The sequence below is a fragment of the Haemaphysalis longicornis genome, unplaced genomic scaffold (genome assembly GCF_048455015.1).
Source record: "Haemaphysalis longicornis isolate Haplotype H1 unplaced genomic scaffold, Haemaphysalis longicornis Haplotype H1 scaffold_9, whole genome shotgun sequence".
NCBI classification, from domain to species: domain Eukaryota; kingdom Metazoa; phylum Arthropoda; class Arachnida; order Ixodida; family Ixodidae; genus Haemaphysalis; species Haemaphysalis longicornis.
Window position 1 is genome coordinate 158,107,018 of NW_027526460.1, and position 13,778 is coordinate 158,120,795.

Genomic DNA, 13,778 nt, shown 5'->3' on the forward strand with positions numbered 1-13,778 from the left:
TCCTTTCCGTGTTAGTGTGCGTGTATAGACCTAGCGCGACCTTGTGTGCCTTGCGTATGAGAGCGTTCAGCTTGTTACGCTCGGCGGCGTTCCAGGTGTGGAAGGCGGCGACGTAGGCCAGGTGACTGACGGCGAAGGATTGTGTCAGTTTGAGTGTGTTGCGCTCGCGCATGCCGGCGTACTTGGTGGATATCTTCTTGATGAGCCCCATCGCCCTGTGTACCTTGGTTTGGAGCTGTTGTACCGTGTAACCGTTAGGCGCGTGCTCTCGATGTGAAGTCCCAAGACGCGCAGGGTGTCGACCTTGGGAATGGTGATACCGTCGCTCGTGCGCACGTTGATGTTCGGCTCGTCGTTGTCGGTCTTGTAACTTCGAGGCGGCCGCAGCAGCAGCAGCTCCGACTTGGCCGGGGAGCATTGGAGGCCTGTTCCTTGAAGTTGTTCTTCGACCGCTTCGACGGCCTGCTGGAGCGATTCTTCGATCTCGCCGTCGCTGCCGCCCGTGGTCCAGATGGTGTGTCGTACCCTTGGGAGGGAGCCGAGGCGTTCGGCCACCCCGATCATAACGACGTTGAACAGCGTCGGCGAGATCGCCGCTCCCTGCGGCGTGCCCCTGCTGCCGAGCGTCTTCGTCGGTAACTCCACGTCTCCCGCCACGATGGTCGCGGTTCGCTCCGTGAGGAAATCCTTGACGTATTGGAAGGATCGCTCGCCCATGTTCAGGCGCGACATCTGCCGCAGTATTGCCGAGTGCTGTGTGATGGTGGCTAGACACCGCTACTTTAGACAAACTACGACAGAAAGTCGGCCACTGAGTGCTCCGCATTAAAAATTTCAAACCGCGTCCGATACTGGAAGCAGGACGTCGGGGCTGAAATTAAATTTACTGCACAACGGACAGAAGGGGCTGTTTTATAAAACGACACACGCCCTGTAATTATGTTCTACTGGCACGGGTAAAAGACAGCGAAACTCCTATAAACCATCAATTATGTCACAATGGCGTCGGTTTCTACAGCTTCACAGCCGCCTCCTGTATTTTCTTGTGTCCCAAATTTGAAAGATATAGCAAATAGATTGTCGTGAAAAAGTAGGAGTGCAATCGCACTTTATTGTAAACACCCGACCATTTTTTCTTGGCTGGTGGTGTCCCTAATCCAGGATGCCATGGGCCCTGGCCGTCGTCCTCGCACGGTCCACCAGCCGACCAAGTGTAAAGTTACTCTAAAAAAATAATTTTCTGCCACGGTTATTTCTTTCTTCCACCATTCCAATGGATGCGCCGGAGCAATCCTAAAGATAGACGCCGCAATTACTTCGTTCAGCCCGAGAACAGTGGCCTTCGGGAAAAGGCGAGTACGCGCAAAACCTTCACATGATAGTGCGTGAAAAGAACCAGTATGCACAGAAGCGAGCCGCCGCAGCTTTAAAATGCTCCGAGGTCGTGCCGGCTGACCGGTCTGCCCTCTCTGCACCGAGATGGAAATCAAAGCTTCAGCGTTGAGTAAAGGAGCAAGATTTGACTTTCACCTTTTTAAACCCCGAGCGCTGCACTCATCGCTTCGCCAGTTCAGTGCTGTCGAGAAAGGTCGAGGCCATAATTAGTGAGGCGTTGAAACGTTAGAAATCCCGATTCAGTGGGGCCCGGCATCAGGCACATTAATTATTCTGACAAAAGAGGAGTACTTCTGCTCGTTTTCATTGCTTAAGGACCACTTAAACGTGAAAATAAAAATGTATCCTCGGTTTGAAGGGTCATGAAGCCTGCTTTGGGTGCACTGAGCATGCCGAAAAAAACATTTACGACGAGTTTCACTTTAAGATACTCTATAGTTCCCAAGCTCCTCTCCTCCAAGGCAAGAGAGATCGGTACCCTCTCGGACTCTACTTTTAACGCCGAGCATTTCACTGAGCCTTTGAAAAAATCTCAGTTATGTATTCTTTTAAGTGATTTTATTCAATGGATTGCAAGGATCGAAGTAATTGGCATTTTCGCAAGTTTTATTTTTCTTGTTTCGTTGTCTTGTACAAGGATTTCGAAAAGGTAAAGAAAAAAAGATGTTGCCTATTTGAGCGTTCACTCGACATTTTCAACGAAAACAAGTTTGGTATTTGAAAGATTGAGCTTTTTCAAAACATATTGAATTCAAAAGATAGTTAAGGACAGGAACACGCTATTTCCCCTTGCGTTCTCCACCACAGCTTTGATGCGACGGCCCCATGAAATGTTTAAACTACAGGGCTATCGGTACATGTTATCAATCGATGGTGAACCTAAAAGCACGCCATAAATGTATTTATTTTCCTTTTGGCAGGGGAGGGGGCGCAGCAGAAGAATGAACAAACAGCTTTCCTAGCGAGCAGGGGTGGCTGAGCCGACACTCGTAGGGGCGGGTTTTCCTCAGTCCAGGTAACCTTGGGCCTTGGCTGCAGCCCTTTTTGCGGGTGGCGATAGAGATCTGGTCAGCTGGGTTTGAGCTGATCAGCAGACCCTCCCGCTGCTCGGGTTGGCATAGGGCAAGAGAGGGGTGTGTTACAAGCCCACTCGTTGTTGTAGGTAGCATTACAGGGGAAGAGGTGACTGTTAAGGGGGTGTTGGGCGGGCGAGATGGAGTAGAGGGTGGGTGCGTTGTAATAGGTGTTCGTAAACCATGCCAGATAAAGGCTTCCTCCTAGATTACTCGAGTGTAAGGTTGGGGAAGGGTACGGCGAAGGTTACGAAAATGATGAAGGATGTCGTGGTAGCGTGATGAAACCGTGAGAGGTGGAGGAGTATGGTCAGTGGGTTATGACCCTCAGGAAAATGCCCGTTATGGTAGTGCGAGGAAAGTGGCTTGAGCCGTCTCATTTCTCTCGAGGGACAAGTGGCCGGGAATGCAGACGCTGGAGCGGTCGAAGACGAGGTCGACAGATGTGAGTATCCGTGAGGCGGAAAGTGAGATATATGTCCACGTATGTTGTTGCGGCAGGCTTGCTGGAGATCTGTAGTACTGGTAATATATTCGGAGGCAAGTAGCGGCGACGGTTAGGCAATTCCTTCAGGAGTGGTGGTTTATGCGTAGAGAGTGGGGAGGGAGATGAGGAGAGCACCCTCAAAGTTTACCTCCGCCAGAGCTTGAGCCTCGCGTGAGGAGTTTGGGGAGGGGGGGGGGTGTTATCAGTCATGGAAACTGTAGGGAAGTAGACCAAAGTCGGCATTTCGGATGTAGGGGCAAATTTGATACTGTGCCGGGTACACAGTTACTCTACGTAGCAGAGCCTGCGTCACGGCGGTAAGGCAGCGACGGCGAGCAATGCCCTCCACTGTGGAGTATCCGTCATGTTCTACGCGTGAGCGGGATGTCAATGGTGATGATGACGGTGGTTGGAGGATGGTGATGACGCCGCTTTAAAGACAATAGTTACGTGGAATTGTTTTATTTGAAACAGTGGTCCACACTTTGAGTTAAGCTCGCAGTACGTAATCCAGTTATTAATTTCTCAAGTGTACTTGACAACTGAAAGTATGAACAGCGTTGTTGTGGTTTGAGATATCCCCGAAAGTTACATCAACTGGATTGTAGTTCTAGGTTACGTTTAGGCATGGTCGCCGCAAGGACGAAATCCCGCTCCACGCGTCTCTCTGCAAAAGCTGACAAACTGTCGTTCTGCAACCGCACTCTGAAAAATATATACTCCCTAGAGGTTTTAAATCACCTGTCCTCTACACGATTTTCCCACGGGAGCCTTCTTCATGTACCGTGAAAACACAGTCGATGACAAATGACACAACACAACTTTAACGTCTAAAACGCACTCGCAAATGCCCAAACACGCTCTTGACACACTGAATTGGACGATTTCTGATAAGCGCCCGCCGTGGACACTCTACCCAGCCGTAAACAAAAGCCACATTTGGTAGTCAGGAGCAGGGCGCGTTCCGTTCGCTACAGTGAGCTCGTTCGCTTACTTGGTTTGTGCTTGCACAGAGCTGCCCTGGGTCTACCTGCCACGGCGAAACAAACAATTCAGTGGAAGAACAGAACACTGAGAAAAACGGACCGCCCCGCGCCGGGCGTGGCCAACAGCCATGCTGGGGATTTCAAAGTAGCAGTGGGGTTGTCTACTTTATGATAGGGAATGAGGATTGCAGATCAATTTCAGATAGCTCTACATGCTGTTGATATCACAAGAATTCCTTTATCAACGTAAGCGGCCCCAATACGGTGCGCTGATTATGCCAGGCGTGCTGCGCGCGATTGCGTCGGTTTCGCTTGAGGTGTATCGGATGCTCCACTATCACTACTTTCATATCCCAAGCAACCGGATACTCGGGAGTAGACAAACCTCGGGCCTTCTGGAATATCACCCCAGAAGCGATATTTTTCCCGAACCAGAGGCATAACTGGAAAACCGAAAAAATAGGTGACGGTTACTGGTGCACGAAGAAAAATGGTTCGATCATTCGTTATTGGTACAGCGCGGTCACTGTCATTCAGGGATTTTTCTCCTTTCGCACGATCAGCTTCGTGATCATCCAGGAACTTTAACCCCTTAGACCAATCAAAACGGTATCAACGCCCCGACTACTCGCGGTCGCAACTCGTGGAAAGAAATGCGCGGCAATATTGAAATCGTACGTTGCTCCTTGTCGCTTACTCTCGGCTGCATGCAGGCGATATGAAACATACGCTTTGCGCTTCCAGGTGCAGCTCTGCTGCTCTCGCTGTGGCCATTCAACTATTGTACATCAACACAAAATGAGCTATAAAATAACGCAAGAATAGATTTTTGATGATTATCTTCTGCTACATTTTACTTTTCTTCGTAGAACAAAAAAAATTCCCTCGCACTTCCCCGAGGGGGAGAGTGTGTAAGTGCGAATGCACGGTTGTTGATTGCGCGATTACGGTGGATATCGTGATCTTAATGAGTAGTCGAGAGATTACACACACGCACACAACTACAAAGAAAGATATTTTACTCGTTATTGCTGGTACCGTTGCCCGGTCCGCCATCATCGTTATCGAGATGCAGGACCAGCGACCGCTCTCGACGACGGCGCGCGCTCGACTAATACCCTCCCGCGCCACGAGGCCGCTACACGAGCGCCCTCACGCGTCGGAATGCGGAGCGCCCGCTACGCGAGCGAGAGCTCTCCCGCCCGAAGTGGAGAGGAGGCGCCCAACACCCGCAGTCACTGATCGGAGAGAGGAGGAGGAGAGTAGCGCCCGCCATTACGACGAGGGCTACACGAGCGCCCTCACGCGTCGGAATGCGGAGCGCCCGCTACGCGAGCGAGAGCTCTCCCGCCCGAAGTGGAGAGGAGGTGCCCAACACCCGCAGTCACTGAGCGGAGAGAGGAGGAGGAGAGTAGCGCGCGCCCATCTCCCCCCGTTGCTAGGGAAGACGAAGAGCGCGCGCACACGCAGCTGTTGCTATGCGGACGACGGCGGCGGACGATTCAGGCTCGCTTAAGAAGTGCATTCGCACTTAAAAAATGGCCGCGTATCTGCTCCTTTCCTTGCAAATGCCGACGAAAGACCATAGTCGACTAGCTCCCGTGCAATGCAAACGCCTCCTGTTGTGACTTCCTCTTTTTTACCCCTTCCACCAGACGCCGCTGATCACCATCATTTCATTGTGCTCGTCACGAGATGTCGCCTCATTTCGTGGCTGCGCCTGCTCGCGCCGGCTTTTCCTAGTACATTCCATTAAAGCTCCATCCCATGAAGACGTGTCGCTCCGCTTTCTGAGCATCGCGCTGCAGTTACAGGACCCAGAGGTCCAACACCGCCCTTCTGTTTCCCGCTCACCTCTCATGCGATTCATCTCCCGTCTCGTTCCTCCCAAGATAACACACTTGAGGTTTCGTCAACTCAAATTAAATTTATCGCTTTCTACTGCTCCAGGGTGGGTGCCTCGATGCCAGCGCTGCCGTACGGCGGAGACGCGCGTGATTCGGGGCACCCTACTACAATGTGTACAGAACGACGTAGCCCTACTCCGCGTGCATTCAAAGAGGAACGTGAAACCTACCCAGTGGTACGTTTCGTTACTGTAGCCGTTTGATTTTTTTTCCACCAGGAGCTATAGTGGGCGGGCAACAGCAGGCGACGATTTTGTGCAGTTGATGTAGCACTTATTTGATATCGCGAAAAACAAGCATACACGAATTTTTAATAAAGGAACACTGCAAATATCACTTATGGATTGATTTTCTGCCTCACATTTGTGTAATGTTAAACAATGTTAACAAGTATGAAGACTGTCACCGGACTTACGCGTTTAGGTTTGGGTGTGGGTATAAGAATACTAAGCAGGTTGTTTCACTTTGGCCGGGTGGCTGAATCGAATAACAGACAGACACAGACAGACAGACAGACAGACAGACAGACAGGCAGACAGACAGACAGACAGGCCAAAATTTCTGCGTTTAAGTAGCCGAAGAAAGACTATCGTCTTTAAAACAAAAACAAAAAGAACAAAATTTTAAGATACAATCTTTCTTACCCCGCTACAGTCGAGCCCGCTTATAACGAACCTGTAGGCAGCCGATGAGACGGTGTGGCAGGGCCTACATTTATTTAGAGTTGCGTGGGGACGACAGCATGGGCCGAGAATCAGGGAGCAGCCCGTGGTGTGCGGCCGAGCACTGCGGAAGCCATGATGTTCTGTGGCGCGTGGCTCGCCGTGTGTCGAGGCCACGCGCTGCTGACGATGGAGGCAGCGGCCGATGATGATGATGGTGGGCGCTTGCTGTTGATGACGAAGTGGCCGCTACAAACCTAAGCGTCACGCGGCCTCCGTTCGTTATATCCCGAAGTTCGTAGTAAATGGACCATAGTAACAAAAATGTCAAAACACAATTTATTTTTTCGCCAAACAAGTCCGTGATGGCTGTCGTTTCTGCAGCGAAGACTTGATTATGGCGGTCTCCAGTTTATTTAGAGCAGCCGCATGATCTTCGCCGATGCCCTTGGCGTAAACATGTTGTTTAAGGTCCTCTGTGTAGCCCATTGCAACAGGCGCGCTTATAGGCGGAGGCTCAGAAGTTTCATCGTCGTTCGTGTCTGATTCCTCCGCATTGCTTCATTAACGATTAGCATTAACGATTCCTCCGCACGTCATTACAATACCCCTCGTCCGTGCGCGGTTCCGCAGTGTGCGGAACCGCGGTTCCGTGGTTCCGCAGTTCCGTGTGCGGAACCGCAGTTCCGCGGTTCCGCACAAACGAAATCGTCCCAGTCGAGGTCATGGCCACCATGTCGGAGTCGATGACTCGCTGCCACAAATTGCCGCCGGACTAACCATCGGAAACATCAGGCTCGGCTTTAGGTTGTGTGTCGACGAAGCCGGCCTTGCGGAAACAATTCCGCACGCAAGTGGCTGTGACATCATACCATGCAGCCTTCATTATCTCTACAGCTGAATACAGCGAAACTCCAAACGGCAAGTTGCCTTCCGGGCAGTCAACAGCTATATGACCAAGCGCTCCACACGGCGGGGCCTATACGATGCCTTAACGGCACGTATTATTCCCAAATCAAGGGGCGCACTTTCGAAGTGGTATTGGATGGCAGGAAAAGCAGAGTCACTGCCATCATTTAAGTTTGCACGTGGTGCGCAGAGCAGTTATCCATTCCGAGCAACACGCGCCTGCCTTGCCTCTGCATGTCACGGTCGATCGAAACACCGTAGAGCGCAGTAGGCAAGACAAAGGACGAAGGGGACACGGACGAGCGCTAACTTAAACTGAATTTTAGTACCAACTAGCTCGTACCCGTACGTTGTTAAATTACGGTCGATCGGGATCAGCCAATCCGCGAATAAATCGCGCAACATCCAAGACTTACCATTTTGTCTGTAGCGCACGGGCACATAGCTCCTAAACCAACGCGGCTTTTTTTACTTTCTGATGACGAAGGGCACGCGGCGGTCGCTGCCATCCATGTTAGTGCACACCAGAGCTGTGACGTGCACTTTGCTATGCTTCCCGCCAGTGCATGTGTCATCTTTCATAGCGGGCGTTTTATCCGGCAACATCTGGTAACATAACGCAGTTTCATCTGCGCTGTAGACGCCGCGCTCCCCATAGCTTGAAATTACTTCTCCGTTTTTTTCAAGCCCCGCTGCAACATATTTATTTATTTATTTATTTGCAATACCCTCAGGGCCAAAAGGCATTACAGAGGGGAGTGGTTGCAAAAGAAAGGACAAAAGTTTGACAAAATGCAGCTGTGAATTTTACATTGAGCAGAAGTTCCTAATTATAAAGTTTTAGCTAACAGGCTTTATAGCAAACAAAGGCGCGGGTATTATGAAAATTTGACCAAGAAAGGAAAAACGACAAGAAAATAAATACTGTACCGGAACAACACAACATCAGGTAATAGCATACTTTGATGACCTAAATTACACATAATTAGCTAACGCACTTTTGAAGTGAAGGTGATTTTCAATGATTGCCACTGATGCGGGAAGGCGGTTCCAGTCCTCAGAGGTGCGTCGTATGAAAGACTGAGAGAAAGCGTGAGTCTCGCAAAGGGGCAACCCGACTTTATGGGAATGATCCTGGCGAGGTGAAATATAACTAGGAACCATGATAAGACCGTCCCGTAGCGATGGGTGATGAAATAGCTTGTGAAACAAGTGGAGACGGAACATTTTACGACGGGATGAAAGTGAAGGCAGGTTAAGGCTGGATTTCATGGCTGTTATGCTTGCTGTCTGGTTGTAGTTACAAAGTATAAAACAAGTTGAGTTGTTCTGTACCATTTCAAGAGAGTGTATTAGGTTAGCATGACTAGGATCCCATACTGGAGCAGAATATTCAAGTTTAGATCGTATTAATGTAGTGTAAAGAAGAAGTTTCAAGGAAGAAGGGGCCGTTGAAAAGTTGCGGCGGAGATAACCTAACATTCGGTTAGAATTTTTAATTACGTAATTACAGTGAACAGTCCAGGTCAGGTCAGTTGATATATGCACCCCAAGGTATTTATAGTTTGTCACGGATTGAAGAGGTGTGTTATCAAGGTAATAGGTTGGAAGTTCATGGTTTGCTCTCGAAACGCGTAAAAATTTAGATTTCTTGCTATTTAATTCCATGAGCCATGTTTTACACCAAAGAGAAATGGAGTTAAGATCATGTTGGAGAGAGGTTATATCACCATCACAAGTTATCTCCCGGAAGATTACTCAGTCATCCCCGAACAAATGAATATTAGAGGTAATGCAGGAAGGTAAATCATTAATGTATATAAGGAAGAGCAGTGGACCTAGTGCGGAGCCTTGTGGTGCGCCGGAATGAACGGCACTTGGCTCAGAGCTTACGTTATTAACTGAAACAAATTGAGAGCGATTTTTTAGAAAGCATTCGAGCCATGTTAGAAGCCTGGGATCTACATTAAGTTCATTTAATTTGTGCAACAGTAAGTTGTGACAGACTTTATCAAAAGCTTTGGAAAAATCTATAAATATGCAGCCAGCAGAGCTAGATTGATCAAGAATGACGTTTAATTTGTGTGTAAAGACTACAAGCTGAGTTTCGCACGAGAATGTTTTCCTAAAGCCATGTTGGTGACGCGTAAAAAATGAGTTAGACTCCAGGAAGCTTGCAAGGTTAGAGAACAAAATGTGCTCAAATATTTTGCATGGAATACTAGTAAGCGAGATGGGTCTATAGTTTAATGGGGAATGCTTGTCACCCGACTTGTGAAATGGTACAATTTTGCCAATCTTCCATTCGATTGGTAATATGCCTTCATGAAGCGACTGTTGAAAAATTTTAGCAAGAATAATGGATGAGTAGGAGCAGGTACCTTTAAGGAACTTGGTGGTAATCAGGTCGCAACCGGGGGCGGATGAAAGTTTCAGGGCCTTAATTATGTTTTCTACACCAACAGAATCTATCATTATTGGGAACATGACTGGGTAGTTATAGCATTTCTTGGGAGGCACAGGAACATTAATGGTGCGACAAAAATTACGAGTGAAAGAATTCTTGAGAAATAAAGCGCACTGCTCGGGGGCTGCAGCGTCACCAGAGCTATCGGTAAGGGTTACCGTATGTTCACTGCTTGGGTTTATGACGCGCCAAAACTTTTTAGGATCTTTAGGTAGCATGGATGGGAGAGTGGTATTGATAAATGTGTCTTTAGCAGATTGAATTGCTTTGATGTACTCAGCAGACGCTAATTTGTAGGAATTCCATCGGGCAGCGTTGTTGGAACGCTTTGCTAATCTGTATAGACGCTTCTTCTTATTAGATAGTCGCTTAATGTGGTTATTATACCATGGAGCGAGTAAGTTTGTAGTGATGGAGCGGACGGGAATGTATTTGTTGGTTAGTTCATCTACCTTACGTACAAACAGATTGCAGTTTGCACAGTGCGCTCGTCAAAACCCTCCAGAAAAGTGTCAAGAAAATTGCACAGGTCATGATTAATGCCTTCAAAATTTGCTTTATTATAATCACGAATTATTTTGGTGCTCTTAAGCGGTTTCCGACGCGCGAGCTTAATGTTGAACGACAGCAATGAATGATCACTTAAACCTGGTGCGTAGGTAATGTTCGAAACAACGTCAGGTCTGGTTGTTAGTACGAGGTCAAGGGTACTGGTGGTTGAAAGTTTTGTTCTTGTTGGTTCATGAACTACTTGACAGAAGGAAAATACAGAGCACAGGTCGACGAATTCTTTGGCTAATGTTGATGGTGGAAGGATGGTAGGTGGCTCGGTAGCCCAATTTATATTAGGAATGGTAAAATCACCCAATAAAAATAAAGGCAGGTGAGGATAACGAGAAGAAACTGTGTGTGTTATGTCATGAAGGTCGTTTATGAAGTCGGAAGTATGATCAGGGGGCCGATAGCAAACGCTCACGATTATTTTCTGATATCCCAGTTCAATGATGGCCCGTATAGGTTCTAAGTTGGTTGGGATATGAATACAGTAGGATTTGAAGCCTTTCGAAATGGCCAAAAGGATACCACCCCCTTGGCGGTTATTTCGGTCGCAGCGATAAATTGTGAAGTTATGAGCGGTTTGGAAAATTTTGTTGTTTTGTACGTGCGAGTGCAGCGAAGTTTCTGTTAATACGACTATATCGGCGCCAATCGTATCTATGGCAGAAGCTAAGATATCGCGTTTGTTGGTAACACTCCGAATGTTAGTGAAAAGTACTGATACGCAATGAACGTGGCGACAACTGCCCCTCACGCCCCCCTATGCGCTAGACGGATGCGCAGCACTCCCGTTGTGGTTTGTTGGCGCCACTTGGGGAGCGATTGCACTCACGGTATCAGTTACAGGATTGTAGATGTACTGTTTTTTGTTCATTACGAGCTTGTTGTACCGAATCTGGAAATCGTCAGTCTGAGTCTTGGCAAATTCGTATAACTTCTTTCTTGCGTGACGTGTACTGGGCGAAAAGTCTTCGCTTACTGAGACATCTTTTTCCATCAGTTAATTGCGCACAGACAGTAGTTTGTTTTTAGTCTTAAAATTTGAGAATCGAACACTAATTGGGCGACATTTCCCTGGATGATATTGCCCCAAGCGATGCGCACGCTCAATTGCAGTCTCGGGTAACGGGTCTAAAACGCCATGTAAAACCTCCCTTACGCGTACCTCAGATTCCTCCCACGTTTCGCGGTCATCCGGTATACCTCGAAGAATGATGTTATTGCGTCTCGACCTGTCCTCCAGATTATCAACGCGTGATTGCAGGCTATCTTGTTGAGTTGTTAATGTGTCGACGGAGCTCTGAAGGTGTATCATGTCCTCATCCATGCGATCAAATGCTTTCATTTTAAATGCAGAGCATTTCTTAGCCTCGCCTGTTCCTGCGTCGGACGGTGTCAACAGTTTCGCGTCCGCAGCAGGTGCGCCTCTCCTTCCCTCCTGTCTCTCAACAGCAGCTGGCGCGCGCATGCGTCGTAGTCAGCCCGTTCGTGATAGCAGCGCGGTGGGGCGTTGAAGGGCGCGCGCTGCTTGCGCATGCGCGCTCTCCCCCCCGTACTGCTCTCCCTCTACTGCGCGCGCTGCAAATATAGCGGCTAGCGGTCGCTCGTGTTTCAGTCACTGCGTTGCTCCTTCCTTCCTTGGTTGACGCTCGTGCCCACGTTTACTCGTGTCTGCTACTCCAGCATCACGGAAGAAGCGATGGAAGCAACACTGCCTTCAATCAGTACTGAGGCCCCAACGCTCTGCATTTACTCGTGTTCCCCTCGCGGGAAGGCGCGGAAATTTTTTTTCTTCTACGGCGTCTAACCTCTTCTGAATAGCGCCAATTTTTGTTTCAATGCTTTTCTGCCCTGTTTTTATAGCTTTTATGTCGGCTATCAGCTCGGCGTGGTTCTTTGACGATTCCGTCTGCTGTGCATGAACATCCTTGAGAAGACGAAAAAGAATATCTGTATGCTGTGCAGGGTCCTCGGTTAAATCCTCTAGATCAAGCAGGGCCTGGGAACAGGTATTTGTCTCCCGGGATTTGTCTCGACGTCACCAGAACAGAGCAAAATGAGGATCATAGAAAAGCACTCGGAAAACGTTTCACATAATACGTGTGGGCAAGGGAGCAGCAGTAAATAACGGTTATCACTTCGCTTAGCATGTAGCGAAAACCGTTTACACACCTGCGAAATGCAGAATCGGGATGCGTGAGACATGATGCCGGCGCTGCTCGCTTGCCCACTGAAGCGGTAGTCGTGCCAGCAGCTGTTTAAGTTGGCCGCTGGAACTGGCGACGTCACCGACGATGGTGTTCCGCAGGCATCCCGGCGCACCGTGTCAGGCGAAGCGTAGAAAAAGCCGTGTTCTTGATTGTGGTCGTCAGAAGGTTGGCTCGGCGGTGGCAGCGAGACCGGAGTTCCCGTTGCAGTGAATATCGTCGGTGGAGACGGCAGCAGTAGCAGCGTAAGCAAAGCCTGCGAAATGCAGAATCGGGATGCGTGAGACATGATGCCGGCGCTGCTCGCTTGCCCACTGAAGCGGTAGTCGTGCCAGCAGCTGTTTAAGTTGGCCGCTGGAACTGGCGACGTCACCGACGATGGTGTTCCGCAGGCATCCCGGCGCACCGTGTCAGGCGAAGCGTAGAAAAAGCTGTGTTCTTGATTGTGGTCGTCAGAAGGTTGGCTCGGCGGTGGCAGCGAGACCGGAGTGCCCGTTGCAGTGAATATCGTCGGTGGAGACGGCAGCAGTAGCAGCGTAAGCAAAGCCTGCGAAATGCAGAAGCGGGATGCGTGAGACATGTTGCCAGCGCTGCTCGCTTGCCCACTGAAGCGGTAGTCGTGCCAGCAGCTGTTTAAGTTGGCCGCTGGAACTGGCGACGTCACCGACGATGGTGTTGCGTGGGAATCCCGGCGCACCGTGTCAGGCCAAGCGTGGAAAAAGCCATGTTCTTGATTGTGGTCGTCAGAAGGTTGGCTCGGCGGTGGCAGCGAGACCGGAGTGCCCGTTGCAGTGAATATCGTCGGTGGAGATGGCAGCAGTAGCAGCGTAATCAAAGCCTGCGAAATGCAGAAGCGGGATGCGTGAGACATGATGCCGGCGCTGCTCGCTTGCCCACTTGGTCACTTGCAGACGCCGCCTCGTCGACAATCAACTTAAAAACAATGCCGTGCCGCACCTTGAAGCGATGTAGCCAGCCCACATTTCAACCCACATCGCTGCGCCGGCTGTTCGCTGTAACCGACCGGCAGAGCTCAAAGACGTTCGTTGTACGTGGGAATTTATGCCATTGAAATAACGTATATTTTGACGGTCACGCACGTTTTGTTCGTTATAAGTGGAAGTTCC

The 13,778-nt window shown here is 49.4% G+C and overlaps 1 protein-coding gene across 1 annotated transcript; it reads right to left on the minus strand.

Moving 5' to 3' along the window:
* Positions 1 to 834: 834 nt before the first annotated feature.
* LOC144153514 (uncharacterized) lies at positions 835 to 13,431 on the minus strand. Its single transcript, XM_077685147.1, has 2 exons — positions 12,583 to 13,431; positions 835 to 851 (listed from the first exon to the last, which is right to left on the minus strand). Exons 1-2 carry the CDS (start codon positions 13,229 to 13,231, stop codon positions 835 to 837), a joined length of 666 nt encoding a protein of 221 aa, XP_077541273.1. The 5' UTR covers positions 13,232 to 13,431.
* Between the last annotated feature and the right edge of the window lie 347 nt (positions 13,432 to 13,778).